General features: G+C 53.9%; 6 protein-coding genes across 6 annotated transcripts; 4 read left to right on the top strand and 2 right to left on the bottom strand.

The window, feature by feature from the left end:
* Window positions 1–411: 411 nt before the first annotated feature.
* BBK36DRAFT_1098795 (hypothetical protein) lies at window positions 412–695 on the top strand (the record flags this gene model as incomplete). Its single annotated transcript, XM_024889125.1, has 2 exons — window positions 412–531; window positions 606–695. Coding segments are annotated over 2 exons (210 nt in total), but the record flags the coding sequence as incomplete, so codon positions are not given.
* A 389-nt stretch (window positions 696–1,084) lies between these two features.
* Window positions 1,085–1,593, bottom strand: BBK36DRAFT_1138955 (hypothetical protein; the record flags this gene model as incomplete). Its single annotated transcript, XM_024893276.1, has 3 exons — window positions 1,085–1,159; window positions 1,261–1,401; window positions 1,492–1,593. The coding sequence occupies 3 exons, from the start codon at window positions 1,591–1,593 to the stop codon at window positions 1,085–1,087; spliced, it is 318 nt and encodes a 105-aa protein (XP_024752180.1).
* A 481-nt stretch (window positions 1,594–2,074) lies between these two features.
* BBK36DRAFT_1157101 (acyl-CoA N-acyltransferase) lies at window positions 2,075–2,995 on the top strand (the record flags this gene model as incomplete). The annotated part of the gene is made up of 3 exons (XM_024893986.1): window positions 2,075–2,196; window positions 2,317–2,643; window positions 2,749–2,995. The coding sequence occupies 3 exons, from the start codon at window positions 2,075–2,077 to the stop codon at window positions 2,993–2,995; spliced, it is 696 nt and encodes a 231-aa protein (XP_024752181.1).
* Window positions 2,996–3,229: 234 nt separating this feature from the next.
* BBK36DRAFT_1131857 (imp dehydrogenase) lies at window positions 3,230–5,543 on the bottom strand. The gene is made up of 4 exons (XM_024892015.1): window positions 5,399–5,543; window positions 4,885–5,363; window positions 3,753–4,698; window positions 3,230–3,686 (listed from the first exon to the last, which is right to left on the bottom strand). Exons 2-4 carry the CDS (start codon window positions 5,357–5,359, stop codon window positions 3,494–3,496), a joined length of 1,614 nt encoding a protein of 537 aa, XP_024752182.1. The 5' UTR covers window positions 5,360–5,363; window positions 5,399–5,543; the 3' UTR covers window positions 3,230–3,493.
* Window positions 5,544–6,490: 947 nt separating this feature from the next.
* On the top strand, window positions 6,491–12,480 carry BBK36DRAFT_1166746 (PIG-P-domain-containing protein; the record flags this gene model as incomplete). The annotated part of the gene is made up of 6 exons (XM_024894954.1): window positions 6,491–6,811; window positions 6,866–7,301; window positions 7,356–11,346; window position 11,422; window positions 11,798–11,994; window positions 12,063–12,480. The coding sequence occupies 6 exons, from the start codon at window positions 6,491–6,493 to the stop codon at window positions 12,478–12,480; spliced, it is 5,364 nt and encodes a 1,787-aa protein (XP_024752183.1).
* Window positions 12,481–12,959: 479 nt separating this feature from the next.
* Window positions 12,960–15,125, top strand: BBK36DRAFT_1192238 (P-loop containing nucleoside triphosphate hydrolase protein; the record flags this gene model as incomplete). Its single annotated transcript, XM_024896757.1, has 1 exon — window positions 12,960–15,125. The coding sequence occupies one exon, from the start codon at window positions 12,960–12,962 to the stop codon at window positions 15,123–15,125; it is 2,166 nt and encodes a 721-aa protein (XP_024752184.1).
* Between the last annotated feature and the right edge of the window lie 238 nt (window positions 15,126–15,363).

Raw genomic sequence — 15,363 nt, forward strand, 5'->3', positions numbered from 1 at the left:
GAACATCTATCGACGTTGACTAACGCGACCATGTATGAATGAATGTACGAGTCCTGCTACTATGAGTTCACAAAAAGAAATGAAGGAATTTTCCACCCAAAGCCCGCGCAATCTTGGTGAGAAAGTAAATGAACATAAAGTACGGAGTAGATACACGAGAACGAGGTTGAGGTGGTGTTTAGCATCGGGCAGCGTAATCACGTGACCTTGAACGGCAGATACCGGACTTGCACCTCCACCAAAAAAAAGACGGCCGACGTTCTCCTACCTTTCGCCCAGCAACGCCAACAAACAAATCAGCACACGCACGATCCCTACAAAATGGCCTCCCTGCTGCGCACGCTCTCCCTGACAGCAGGGCTCCTGCGCTCCGCCCCGGCCGCCACCATCAAGGCGGGCAGCTTCGCGACAGCGAGCCCGGTGTTCGCCTGGATGGGATGGATGTCGAGACCTGCGGTTGGAGGGGCGCTGCAGCAGACGAGGGGGATGAAGGTGCACAGTTCGGTGAAGAAGAGGTGTGAGCACTGCAAGGTGGGTAATTGGTCTTTCTCGGTGGTCGTGATTTGAGAATTGGGGGTTGTAAGACTGACGGGGGAATGATGCAGGTTGTTCGTCGAAAGGCTGGGAAGCGACATAACGGCTACCTGTACATTATTTGCAAGGCGAATCCTCGACACAAGCAGCGACAGAGCTAGAAAGATCGCTTCCGATTGATCCTTCCTGTACTTTTCACTTAAAACTCATTTTCACGAACGATGACGATCTCCCTGGCGAAGAGCGGACATATTGTATATTATTGGCGCATTAAAAGGCGACGAAAGGGAAAACGATGAACAAACCAGGACTACGCAAATAAGGAACTACAAAGAAGCCTGGGGGCGGGACGAATGATAGACGGACGGTCTTACGGCAATGACTTCCTGGGGAAGAATGGGGGGGCGGAGAGGACATTGATACGACAGATTTGCGCTGTGGAAAGAAGCTGCTCGCTGGGATGGACTTGAACAATCGACGGTTTCGAAGATTCTCCCTGTCATGATATGTACATTTTTTTTTTTTTTTTTGCGTATATATATGTAGTTGTTTACATACCCCCGATATACCTCTCCATGCTTTCCCATTCGGTTTTGCCTGTTGAGAGGAGGTATCTTATGTGAGACTTTGTTTTGATTGCCAGAGTTAGCAGGGTCTTGAAACTTATCTACCTCTCTACAGAACGGGGGAGAATTTGGAATGAGGGGGTGCGAGATGAAGACTTACGATATCTTGAACGTGGCGATGACGCTCGAATTCATCACGGGCGTATTTGCGGGATTCGGCTCTTGTTCGAGGGTCAGAGATGCGTCTCGTGCCTCGCCAGATGGTGCGGTACAAGGACAGGGCTCTGGATCGTTGGAGGAACTAAAAGAAATCATAATCATTTGGGCTCAGCTTTTTTCATTATATAGAGTCTACTTTTTTCCTGATATTGTTTCGTGTGTATGTACGTACGTGATCTAGGCTTATGGTTGGCTTGAGCCGGGATGCTGGCCGTTGGGTGGTGGCGTAGCCACGGCCGAGGCCGAGGGGCAGCAGGCGGATGCCGGGAATCATCAAGGAGTATTCATTGGTTCTGGGGAGACTGTGTAAAAGAGAATGAAAGATGTATATATAATCGCAAAGGATTTGGAGGTTCTGGGTAATGAGAAGAAGTTGGTGAAGTAGGTATTCAGTATTGAGAAAAAGAGATGGAGCCGGGCAAACTTCGGATGGCTGCGTGTTTGTAGTGTTGAATTGACGGCTTCGAGGTGAGGTACACTGATGTGGTTACTGGTTTTTTGATCGATGCCTGAATTCAGATGATTTTATCGTTATCTGATATTCGCCGTGAGTCTGATTATTTCTCTATCAGGGCATGTATCATGGGGACCAGCATGGTTTGGGGTCTGTATCTGGTGGTTTGAATCACTTGCGGTAAGGCGGTTTTGGACTGGGCTTTTTCCTTGGCTCCGTTCTCCCACCGAATACCTCTGGCACATCCTCTAATACCTGGTTCTGTATAGGTAGCCATTGTCGTCCATAAAAAAAAGGCACAATGGCTGAAGAGCAGAGCAATGAAGCTGGATCCAAGCACAAACTGTCACAGGAAATACACCCAATTGCAATAGCAAACGACAAGAGCGATGAGGAGTTCATCCGGGACTATCTCAAGCCAAGGTACGCGAGTACGGCCCCAGTCGTTTCAACATGGGGGCTTTCATCACATATACATGCATGATTCCGACCATCACACAGTAAACATGCTAACCTGAATTTACTTTCAACGATTTTCAACAGCCCAGGTTGGACGACGTGGACACATCCCCTCACACAGAAACCATACGCACTCGAGTTCCTGTCGTCGCACGAGCTCTCCAAGGACGACTTCAAGGCCTGCTTCGACCTCATCGAGCTGACCAGCGGCGCCGACTACAAGAACTCCTCGGTGGGATGGCATCCGGCCATGAAGAAGAAGGAGATGAAGTCGCCGGATCTGCGGTACATTCTCGTCAAGGACGAAGAGCAAGGCGCAGTCAGGGGGTTCACGTCGTTGATGCCGACGTTTGAGAACAACGAGCCTGTGCTGTACTGCTACGAGGTCCATCTGACCCCCGAACTCCAAGGGTAACAAACAACGCCTCTCATCCCCCCCTCTCTCTCTCTTCTCATGTTCTGCATTTTTTGGCGCCACAAATTTCTCTCGCTCATGTTCTTGCGGATATTATATAGTTCTGGCCTCGGCAAGCACCTCATGGCCCAGCTCATCACCATTGCGGAACACATACCGTCTACGAGAAAAGTCATGCTCACGTGCTTCACGAGCAACACCAACGGCCTCCGGTTTTACGACAAGCTCGGGTTTGCAAAGGATGACTTCTCGCCCAGGGATCGGACGTTGAGAGGGGGCAAGGTGGTGAAGCCTGATTATGTGATCTTGAGTCGCGGGACTGCGCATGGCGGTGTTGATGGGGGATGATGTTGAGTGACTTTAAGAGGAAAAAAATGATAGATGCATTGCGATATAGAGAAGAATCCGTAGATGAGTTATTATCAGTCCAATGAGCATACAAGATCACATATCAACGTCTGTGGAAGTACACATACCAGAGGGCAAGGATTCATTATATAGGTAGGTGGCCCAGAGCCCAGTTAAACCGCGAATAACGTCAAAAAGCCGGCAGAAATTTCACAGCATGTCTCGCGCTCAAGTCTCTCGAAATTTTGGCATGCCCCAAGGGCCGCCTCGCTTGTATTCAATTTCAGGGTATCATGATTTATGTCATCAAATTTCCAAGCCTGCCTCTAGAATCATTGCTGGGAGGTCTTTTGTTTACTCAATAGCTTTTTAGCTCACCACCGCAAGCATCCCGTACCCAAACTCCAGAAATGTCAATCAAGCCCTTCCCTTTTTTGTTTCCTACCCTCTCTTTGTGTAAGCATCCTAATCCGGATCCCTCATTCATCAAGTCATTCCTCATGCGTAGAGCTTCTTCTCATACGACTCCATGTTCACGTTACCCTCCAGCTGGGCGCTGGCCGTGCGAAGCTCAAATCGCAGGGTGCCGTTGGCAGCAGACTCCTGCAGCTCCTTCAGGCTGCGCATGCCGCAGTCCTGCATGGAGTGCTTGAGACCAGCAGCGAGGTAGGGAACGAACTTGGAAATCGATCTAGTAAATGTGTCAGCTTATGGGTACGTCCATATACGGGGAGAGAAGCATTGCGTCGCAACATACCCTCGGTGAGCCACGGAACCGGACACACCCTGAGCAACCAAAACGCTGTCACCCTCGGAGAAGTAACGAGCAGTGCCGGCGTTGCTCTTCTGGCTGTCCTTGCCACCGCCACCAGCCTTCTTGTCCTGCATGGCGTCAATGGAACCCATGCCACGGTAAGCCTTGACCAGCTTTCCTTCGCGAGAAACGAAGGAAGTACCGGGAGACTCAGTTGTGCCGGCCAGGAGACCACCCATCATGATAGTGGAGGCACCGAGAGCAAGACCCTTGGCAATGTGGCCAACGTTCTGAATACCACCGTCGGCAATGCAAGGAACGCCGAAGCGGGCGGCAAAGGTGCTGACAGCGTGGACGGCAGCAGCCTGAGGACGGCCAACGGCCATGACCTCCTGGGTAATGCAGGCCGAGCCGCTTCCCATACCAATTCGGAGACCGTCAACGCCAGCGGCGATGAGAGTCGCCGCCTGCTCTCGAGTGACGACGTTTCCGCCAATGACATCCAGGTTGGGGAACTCCTTCTTGATCCACTTGATCATTTCCACCTGGTACATGCTGTTACCCTGAGAGCTGTCGAGTATGACAATGTCAAGACCAGCGTCGACGAGCAGCTGCAGACGGATCTTGTCCTCTGGGCGAGTGCCAATGGCAGCGGCGCAGATCAGCTGCTTGCTGTCGGGGAGCTTGGAAGCCAGGGGGAAGTGCTGGTTCTTGGTCAAGTCGGAGCGGGAGATCATGGCCACCAGGTTGAAGTCCTTGTCCACAATGGGCAGCTTGCCCTTCTTGGACTGGGACAGGATCTTGTTGGCCTCGGTCAGAGTAACGCCAGAGGGAGCGGTGATGAGGTCAGTGACCATGACCTTGGAGACAGGCGCGCTGTAGTTATCCTCGAACTGGATGTCTCGGTTGGTAACGATACCAAGGAGCTTAGAGCCGATCTTTCCGTCCTCTGTGCCGCGTTAGTCATGATGCTGCACAAGGCTGGATTCGAGACAACAATGGGGATGAGACATGTGCTGGTCATAGTACTGGTGGTCCTCAGGACAAAAGTCTTTTGGTGGAACGAAAGTTATAAATTGAAAAGGTTTATAATCATGCAATGTGAAAATAGACGTTAATGAAAATTTTTCCTTACCAGTGACGGGGAAGCCTCCAAAGCCCCATTTCTCCTTGAGGGCCTTGGCCTCGCCGACGGTGGTGTCGCGTGTGATGACAACGGGGTCGAGGATGAAGCCGTTCTCGTAACGCTTCACCTTGCGGACCATGTCGGCCTGGGCCGCGGGAGAGCAGTTGTGGTGGATGACACCCAGGCCGCCCTGGAGGGCCATGTGGATGGCCATCTCGTGCTCGGTGACGGTGTCCATGGGGGAGGACACAAAGGGCGTCTTGAGCGTGATGCGCTTGGTGATGGGGGCATCGAGGGTGACCTCGGAGGCAGGGAAGCCAATGTAGCCGGGGAGGATGAGGAAGTCGTTGTAGGTCAGACCACCGTGCTTGGTCGTGTCCATGAGCTCTTGTCGGTCGAGGCCATCGCGGGACTTGTACTCGGCCAGCACCTCGACGGCCGTGGTGTGGTCGAGGATGGTGGTGTTTCCGTTGATGGCGGCCATTGTATCTGATGGAATTGAGAAAGAACTGGCAATTCAACAGACAGACAAAGAGCGAGGTTGAAGGCGGAGAATCAATCAAATCTGGGAGAACCTGATCGATTGTCTGGAGTTGATACGGCGCTTCTTCCCGAAAGAAAAGAAGAGGAAAAAAAATTGAGCGGGCCGTCTGAAATTTTTTATCTTATGGAGGAGCTACGCAGGGTCTAGGCTAAGCAGAAGGAGGGGCACTGACTGGCTTCGGTGCGGGGACTCGAGAAAAATCAATTTACACGCTGTGGAGAGTCAGTTACCCTGCAGCTGTTGGAGACGAAAGTTTGGATTTGTCAGGTTTGTATGGTGATGAGAACTATGTTTCTAGTTTCTACAAAATGAGAGATTCTGGCGGTGATCATCACAGCTCACAAGTATTTTCTCTGGTGTTTTGGTAGGCAGACATGTGCGCCTTCGCGGCTACGTGCATTTCGATGATATGTAAGTATGTAGAAATTCCGCTGTTGGTGTGCTCGCACTCAAATGGCTGTGAATCTGTTTGGCTGCACAAGAGGCTGTTAATCACAAACCCCCACAAGGTCACCGGATGAGTGCGTGAACTGGTGATTGTGACCTGTCTCTTTTCTGTTCTCTTCATGGGAATCTTCAATGCCCCTATTGACTGATTCACTGCCCGCTCCGATAACGCTGCGCTTTGGTTCCTCTCTAGTACTTGTACTGTACTATTGCCTTATCGCTCTTATCTCAGCTCACCCAGTACTATCAATACGTCACTCCTCCATCCGCGGACGGAGAATCCTCGGTACAGCTTGCATGCATGCATCTGCACACGCGGAATGGTGCTAAGGCATCCTGTGGGCTGAGAGATGGGGAAGCTGTCAAAAGCACGACAGACGTGAGATCTGATATTTTGAGCTCTTTTTCTCGATTGCGCATCGAAAGGCTGCGAATAGGTTCGCCTTGCAAGGCGACCGACGGCGGCTTGTCGCTTGACACTACCAACCCATGATCTTGCGAGAGCGATAACCGCCAACCACAGCTACCCCCTCTCGACCAGACACGCACCACACCAACCGCCGCATACGATATCCCCTCCTCGACGGCTTGGATGCTGGACAATGTGATGGCCTTTGCGACACAATGTCTGAACCCGAAGACGCTTCTCCTCCCGGAGAGCCGGCGGCCAATCTCGAGAACCCGGCGCCCGTCACATACAACGACGACGAGGCCGACGTACCCCAGCTCGAGCAGCAGGAGGTGCCGGAAGACGCAAGCTCTCCAAATCCTGAAGAGAAGGAAAATCATGCTACAGAGGCCGAGCAGCTGAGTGAGAATGCTCAGAATGGAGACATTTCCAAATTCACATTGGCGGATGCAAGCTCCATCGATGCGATTCCGCGGAGGGCCGGGAGTCCCATAGAATCCGTTACCTCTGCGCCAGGAGATTCTCCGTCCGTCCAGGTATTTGATAGCTTTCCGTGTGCTCCATGGAAACAAACAGTCTGACAGGCGCAGGGCTCGCATCTATCCTCCCCGAGCAGCAGTGTCTTGCCGTCGTTTGCTACCCGCCCCGGCTTTGGCAGCCCCACGCCGTCCTTTCGCCCCTTTGACCGACGCTTCCAATCCCGGATAGCATCCTTCAACACGCTCAGTCCTCGCCCATCGTCTCCTGCATACGTACCGAATCACAGCCGCCATGCCTCTTACAACTCCAACTTTCCGTCAGATCAGCCTGATACGGACACCCCGTCCCCCCCATGGGAGGTTGTACGGTGGACAAGACTGAAGAAGCTCAACAGCTATGCGTTCTCGGAATCAGGGAGGCGTAATTTCGGATCTCCTACGTGTCTTGCCGTGTCCGCCTCGATCATCTTGGGAACATCCAAAGGCATAATCTTAATATTTGATTATAATCAAAATCTCAAAACCATCATTGGCCCTGGAACCAAAGGTATGTACATATAAGCGGGTGCGAGATGTAAGTGTGCCAAGCTGATGTTGGTAGCCATTGAATCTGGGCCCATCACTGCCCTTGCTATCTCGGCGGATCATGCCGTAATAGCTGGCGGCCATGCGAGCGGCAACATCTTCACCTGGGACACAGGACGACCATCGCGGCCTTTCCTCACAATTTCACATCTGGATGGGGCACAGGTCCAAAACAGGACTGTCGATGGCCACATGCCTGATGCATCTGTCGTCCATCTAGGGTTTTTGGGGACACGCCACACGGCTCTTGTGTCCGCGGACAACCATGGCATGGCATTTTCCCATCTTGCTACTAGGGGTACTGGGCCACTGGGGAGAACGGTCAAGACGACAAGGATACTGGGCCGGTATCCCAATGCGCCCATGCAACCCGGCAAAACGATCAAGCCCAGCGCTGTCCTCGCCTTTGCGCCTCTGCCGCTGGGAAACATTGAGCGAGAGACTGACAAGATGGGACTGACAGCCATGCTGACCCCTTATTTGCTGGTCATTGTGTCGACGACTCCGGTGGCCCAGACGCAACACAAATCAGCACGCCCGAAGGATGTCCCGGCCCATAGCGCCATGACAGGCTGTCTGGCGTGGTTTCCCGCTGTGAGCCTCAAGGTTGCGGACGCGCACACCGGTTCGACCATCTCCAAAGCGAAACTGGCGTACTGTTGGTCTAATGTGCTGACGGTGCTTGACGTGGACGAGATCCCCGGAGATGATAGTGACCCCCCGTCGCTGAGATTCAAGGCTCGGAGTAGATGGAAATGTGAGGAGGCTATTGTCGCGGTACAGTGGCTCAGCCGTTCTGTGCTGACGGTATTGACTATTTCCCAAAGACTCATCGTTCTAGAGGACAGAACGATGCGCATGACGGAAGCCTTCGACCTCTTGGAGAGATACATCTACCACACTGACCTTTTCTCTCATCAGCTGCATAGCCTTGTGGAATATCTAGACGAGAATGACGTCTCGATGCATGGGGTGGTAGCCGACGCGTTTTACATGAGCTTCAAGTCATACAAAGGGAGAATGTTCCTCTTGGGCTTCAACGATGTGTCGATAGGGGCATTGTCGAATTGGGCAGATCGACTGATCGCCACGATGGAGCATGGTGACTACATAGGGGCCATCCAGCTGGCTACATCATACTACACCGGTGACGCCAATAAACTGACAGTCGGCCTCCCTGACGACACTGAGCAGAGGCACAACATGGTTCGCGACAAGATCATGGAGATCACTAGTGCCTCCTTGAAATACGCTTTTGCGCAAAGACAGAAGAGCAGGGCGTCAGTGGACGATGACCATTTGAAGCAGCTTGCCGAAACTTGCTTTGTGGCCTGCCAGACTGTCGGCAACACCGATTATCTGTTTGAGGAACTGTATGAATGGTACAGCGAGGCCGACGCCGAGGGCATCTTCCTTGAGACCCTTGAACCTTACATCCTCGATCAGAGCATTCGAATCGTTCCGCCCACGGTGGTCAAGGATATGGTCAGCTACTATGTCACCAAGGGCTGGGAGAGCAGGCTCGAAGAGCTCATCTGCCACATGGAGACGGCTACTCTGGACTTGGATCAGCTCACAATCCTCTGCAAGCAGCACAACTTGTATGATGCGCTTACCTACGTCTGGAACCAAGCTCTCCAAGACTACATCACTCCAATGATTGACCTGCTCAGTCTCCTGGTTCCGCTGATGTCCAATGGAAGCTCCGTTGCTGGTAACACAAGCGACGATTATTACGGTGTCAACGCCGTCAAGATATTCCCCTACCTCTCCTACATCCTGACGGGGCGAGTCTACCCGAGTGGCGAAACTCTGGACGAGGAAACGGCCACCAAGGCCAAAGCCGAGATTTATTGGTTTTTCTTTTGTGGAAAGACGATTTCGTGGCCCAAGGGCAGTGGCAGAGCGTTTCTTACCAGGGCTGATGGAGGACCTGAGCCGGCATACCCCTATTTGCGGATGATTCTTAAATTCGATGCCCCTAGTTTCCTCAGCGCTCTTAACGAAGCTTTTGAAGATTCATTTCTGAATGACTCTTCAGATAACCGTCCGAATGGCACTGGCTCTAGAGCGGACACGCCCGAAGAGCAAATCTTTGGCATGACTATCAACCGACAATACATTCTGTCCATCTTGTTGGATGTGATGAATCCGTCAGAATTCGCACCGGCAGACACAATCTATCTCGACATGTTCATCGCCCGCAATCTTCCCAAATTCCCCCAGTATCTGCTGTTCCCTGGCTCAACCTTGTCAAACGTCCTCACAGGGCTCTGCAATTACCCTGGCCCCGATCTTGCCGAGGATGCGCAGCTGAGTGCTGAATACCTGCTGTCCATCTATCATCCATCGGATATGCCTGCGTTGATGCCGTTGTTCAAGCGAGCAGGTTTCTATCGGATTCTGAAACGGATATACAAGGCTGATAAACAGTACGGAAAGCTTGTGGAAACGTTCTTCGAAGACTCGGAAGATCAGGATTCGGTGTTTGAATGTATTGCAGAGTGCCTGCGACCACAAAGCGGGCTAAATCGGCGACAGGAACAGGAAGTCTTGGCCGTTATCGAAAGGCACGCCAGAGACTTGCTTGAGCTGAGTCCTGAACGCACGGCGTCAACTCTCGCTATACAGAGAACCGAACTGCACCAGCACATCCTTGGCTCCGCGTATGATGCTCCTGAGCTGCAGCATGCCTACCTGAAGACATTGCTTGAGCCGGAGGATCCGTTGGCGGATGGGCAGCACACACACGACCGCCTTCTCGTTGAGCAATACGTGCGGCTGATGTGCAAATTTGACGCGCAACACGTGTCAAGCTACATCGGGCTCGTCCAGTCCGTGGATCTCCGACTGGACAGCTTGCTGCCTACAATGGAGGAAACAGGCGTGGTGGATGCCGCTGTCGTACTCATGGCCAACGCTGGACAAGTCACTGACGCTATGGATCGACTGGTCCAGCACCTGGGCACGCTTGAATCCGCCATGGACGGCCTCTTGCGCTCATCTGATACACACGACGGGGAAGAAGGAGCAGACAGCGCCTCGCTTTCGCTAGAACCATCAGTTGACGCTCTCCTCGAAAGCCTGCAGAATTATGTCCATGTCGGGATATGGCTATGCCAGGAGCAAACCAAATCTACAAGGAGAGTTAGCGTGGTGTCAAAGAATAAGACTTCCCAGGAGAGCCTCTCCACGGATGAAAGTCTCTGGCTGAGTCTCATCGGTGCCTGTGTACAGGTCACACAGAATCTGTCACCACTCCTACACGCGGCGGCGAAGGAGCATTTGCTTGATGAAGAGAAGCTTCTAGCGAAGCTGCGATCGCTTGTGCAGCATACTTTTACCTCACTTCTTGTCTCCACTTCAAGCCAGGCTTCCGTTCAAGCAAACGGCTCGCTGAGTCCCAAAGCTTTGGCAAGCCCGGGGTCTAATCTCTCTTTCCTACGGGTACTGAGAGCGTTTCTGACAAACGCAGCGGCGGCGTCACCGAGCTTGGCAGATCTTCGCCACGTGCTTGCGTCCATATTTTCGGCTTATGCATACGAGGAGTCGATTCTTCGTCTGTCGAACCGCCTCCTGGAACGAAGCCTGTTTACAAGCGTCAACGCATCCGTTGAACTTCGACAACGTGGATGGAGACCGCGCGGTTCTACATGCGAGGCCTGTGGCAAAAGGGTCTGGGGCCCAGGCCTTGCCGGCGCTACGGTTTTTGAGGCTTGGGAAGACAAGCAAGCCGCTGAAGAGATGGCCCGAAAGCAGAGGCAGATCCAAGCTGCGGAGCGGGCCAAGGGCCATGCCAGAGTGTCGGATCGCCGGAGCAAGGGCAAGAGTCTGGATACGCGGCCATCGAGCATGCTGATTGAGCAACTCGCTGGAAAGTCCAACAAAGACCAGGTTCTGGGGCCGCTGGTCGTACTGGCCTGTCGACACATTTATCACCAGACCTGCCTGGATGCGCTGCAGGAGAAGCAGGAGAACGGCGTCTTGCCTCGAGAACTCGATTACAAGTGCCCTATTGATGGATGAATTCATGGACACGAATGATGACATGAGGTTGTTTTCTGCAATGTTTTGATATACAGGGTGTTACACAGCAGCGAGCAAAGATATTTGGTGATGTTGCTTGTTTTTGTAATCATGGCGAATTGAGAGGGCAGGTCATAATCTTGGGCATATCTTGGAATAGACAAGAGAAATGAAGCTGACGAACTACTCATCTATATTCTCGATAATTTGCTACGAGGCATATGATGTCTGAATGTGAAGGTGCTTTGTGTTTGGTAGGTCGGCGGGTTAGCTTTTCCCGTATGCCGAATCCCGTGATCATGCCGCAATAGCATGTACAGCAATTCGAACCTCGACCAATTCCGTCCCCTGCCTTTGCAACTTACAACACCACGGCATAAGGCGCCACCACCTTTCCCCTCGACTTGAACCGCCATGTCTGGCACCGACGAGGACGGATTCGACGGCGAGTACGTCTCCGACAACCAATCCTCGGGCTCCTCAGACCAGGAATCGCCGCCGCTGCCGCTCTCGCAGAACTACTTCGCGCCGCCCTTCTACGGCCGCCCGCCCACGCCTCTGCCCCCGTCTCCGTCCCTGACGTCGCTGCTGCGGCCGTCGCGCCCGACGACGCCCGATGCCTCGCGCCCGTGCCGCGGACGGCGCCCAAGGTGCCGACGTACGAGTACTACGGCTTCGTGCTGTACCTGTTCAGCAGCCTCAGCTTCCTCATCTACCTGCTGTGGAGCTACCTCCCGTCGCCGTTCCTGCACGCGCTGGGCATCTACTACTACCCGGACCGGTGGTGGGCGCTCGCGGTGCCGGCGTTCCTGGTGATGACGCTGGTGTACATTTACGTGGCGCTGGCGGCGTACAACCTGGAGATCCTGACGGTGCCGCTCAACAGCGTGGAGACGATTGTGGACGGGGCGGGCAAGCTGGCGGTGATTGACTCCAAGGGGAGGCTCAAGGGGAGCAGCAAGCGGGAGAAGAAGTGCGACGCCAACGGGAGGCTGAGGTGGAGGGAGATTTGGAACGAGGGGACGGACGCGGTGCTGGACATTCCGCTGGCGGGGGTCTGCGAGGTGCTCTACGGGGAGGGGAGGGAGGTGTCTGATGGGGAGGAGGGGCTTTGAGGATGATGAGATTGGATCTTGTGTGGTTATGGCGTTTCTTTTGGCAGGCAAGCGAGCAATGTTTGGAGATATGAGGATATAGACGATACCCCATGTGTTGTGATCACTTCGGAAGAAGAGGGAGGATGTTCCGGTATTCGCTAAATAGAGAACCTACAGTTGGAAGATACCTTCAAATTGTCTCTTCGAATACGAATCAATTGTCCGAACAATCACGATCATCCCAGCAGATTGATTGTAATGGTTCGTCATTCATGCTGACACTCAATGAGTTTAGCGCCTAGTGGCCGCTGTTCATGGAGGCACCCCACTGTAGCCTTGCAGCAGGAAAGAAAAAAAAGTTGCACGGCTGAGCTACAAAATTTCCACATACAAGTCCAGCCTCACCCAAAACTTGCACATCCAATGCTTCGTTAAAACCAGGCGCAACTTACGACAATCCCCCTCCCCTTTGGTCTCATTTGTTTCAATCTTTCGCCATGGATATCCTCAAAGTGCTCTCGCGGGGCACGAAAAAGAGCGGCAAATCGTCGCTCGCAGGCGGCAGCGCCGTGGGCAAACTGCCCTCCTCCGGGACAAAGCCCAACCCCCAGCTCTTCCACGACGAGGTCCGCGGCCACAAGCGGAAGCGCGACGCCCAGGAGTCCGAGGGCAGCGGCAAGATCCCCGAAGAGCTGCCCGAGGTCGACTTCTTTGCGCCCAAGAAGGATGCCGCTGCCGAGGCGAGGCCTAACAAGGCCGCACTATCGAACAAGAACAAGGACAAGCGAGACTCGAGTCCGGCGGCGGAAGCGGCCAGGCTACTGAGCCCGGAGGAGTGTCGCCAGCTGCTGCGGTCGCATCGCCTCAAGGTCACGCTGCTGTACAAGCGCGAGGAGCAGAACAAGGTGAAGAAGTCGAAGAAGAAGAAGGCCGCCGCTGCCGCCGTCGTCGAGACCAAAAAGGACCACAAGAAGCCGCCGCAGCTGACGCCGCAGCCGCTCGAGTCGTTTGGCCAGCTGCGGAGCACGTACAGTCTGTCTCGCAGGGTGGCCGAGAACCTGTCGTACCAGGGCTATCGGGTGCCGACGGAGGTGCAGATGGGGAGCATGCCGTTGCTGATTCGGCCCGAGCTGGCGCTGAAGGGGGAGGAAGGGCTGGAGAGGGGGGTGGATCTGCTGGCGGTTGCGCCGACGGGGAGTGGAAAGACGATTAGCTTCTTGGTTCCGACGATTAACAACATAATGAGGCGGAGGGCGGAGGAGAAGCTGCATGGGATTCACGAGCTGGAGGCCATCGTTATTGTGCCGACTCGAGAGCTGGCCTATCAGATTGTCAGCGTTGGCAACCAGCTGGTCAAGGGAACGGGCATCAAGGTGCTCGGCATGAGGAAGGGAATGACCCTTGCTGCCGAGAGCCAAGATATTGGAGAAGACAGCTCGGACGAGGAGGAGGAAGAGAAAGCGGAAGAGTCTGACGAAGAGGAAGACGAACAGGAGGAAAAGGACGGAAAGCCAAAAGCGGTGGCAAAGGTCGACATCTTGATAACGACGCCTCTTCTCTTACTCAACTTTTTAACATCCGGATCAACAAGCACGCAAAAGGTCTTGCCCACCGTCCGCGATCTCATACTGGACGAAGCCGATGTGCTTCTCGACCCCCTGTTCCGCGAACAAACGCTCGGCATCTGGTCCGCCTGCAGCAACCCAGACCTGAGGCTCTCGTTCTGGTCCGCGACGATGGGCTCCAACATCGAGACTCTCGTTACCGAAAGGCTGACCTCGCGGGCCGAGTCCCTGGGCATCCCCCAAAGGCCGCTGGTGCGGTTGGTCGTCGGCCTCAAGGACACGGCCGTGCCAAACATTGTCCACCGACTGATTTACACCGCGAGCGAGCAAGGAAAGCTGCTTGCCCTGCGGCAGCTCTTGCGGCCCACCTCGAGCATCGACTCGGGTCCGCCACTGCGGCCGCCGTTCCTCGTCTTTACGCAGACGATCGAGAGAGCCGCTGCCCTGCAAGAGGAGCTCAAGTACGATATCCCGCTCGAGGCCGGTGGCTCGTCCAGGATAGCTGCTCTTCACAGCGGCCTTCCCGACGCAGCCCGAGCAGCCATCATGCGCAAGTTTCGCGCGGGAGAGATTTGGGTTCTCATCACGACTGACGTCCTCGCCCGCGGCGTGGACTTTGCCGGCGTCAATGGAGTCTTGAACTACGACGTGCCTGGATCGAGCGCTGCGTACGTGCACCGCGCTGGAAGAACGGGGCGAGCTGGCCGAGAGGGCGGCATAGCGGTCACCTTCTACACCAAGGAGGACATACCCTTTGTCAAGACCGTTGCCAACGTCATCGCCGCGAGCGAAAGGCAGGCCGGCAAGACGGAGGACGAGGCCGGGGTGCAGAAGTGGCTGCTCGATGCCCTGCCGAACGTGGGCAAGGAGGACAGGAAGAAGCTCAAGGAGAGGGGCGTCGAGTCGAGGCGGAGCGGACACAAGGCTGTGATTACGTCCAGGAGCGGGTACGAGCGGCGGAAGGAGCATAATCGGAAGGGGGCTATCGAGGGGAGCAAGAAGAGGAAGATGGAGGCTGTTGGGGGTGGTGGTGGTGGTGGGGATGATGGCGAGGATGGTGGTCGTAAGGAGGGTGAATGGGGTGGCTTTGACGATTAAGTTATGATATCCCTATCTGGTAAGAGTAGAAACAAAGGAGCTGTGTATATCAAATTGCATGGTGTGGTGCTCTGAAGAATACACTTGGCTGAATCCAAAACCCTCAAGGCGTGTTATACACTCATAACGTGATCTTATATCACTTTTGCATATCACACAATACAAGATCATTTATCATCGTATTCATACATGTCATCTACCTAGTGTACAAGCAGTAATTCCTAATCTATCCATGTGG

Source organism: Trichoderma citrinoviride (genome assembly GCF_003025115.1).
Source record: "Trichoderma citrinoviride strain TUCIM 6016 unplaced genomic scaffold BBK36scaffold_3, whole genome shotgun sequence".
NCBI classification, from domain to species: Eukaryota; Fungi; Ascomycota; class Sordariomycetes; order Hypocreales; family Hypocreaceae; genus Trichoderma; species Trichoderma citrinoviride.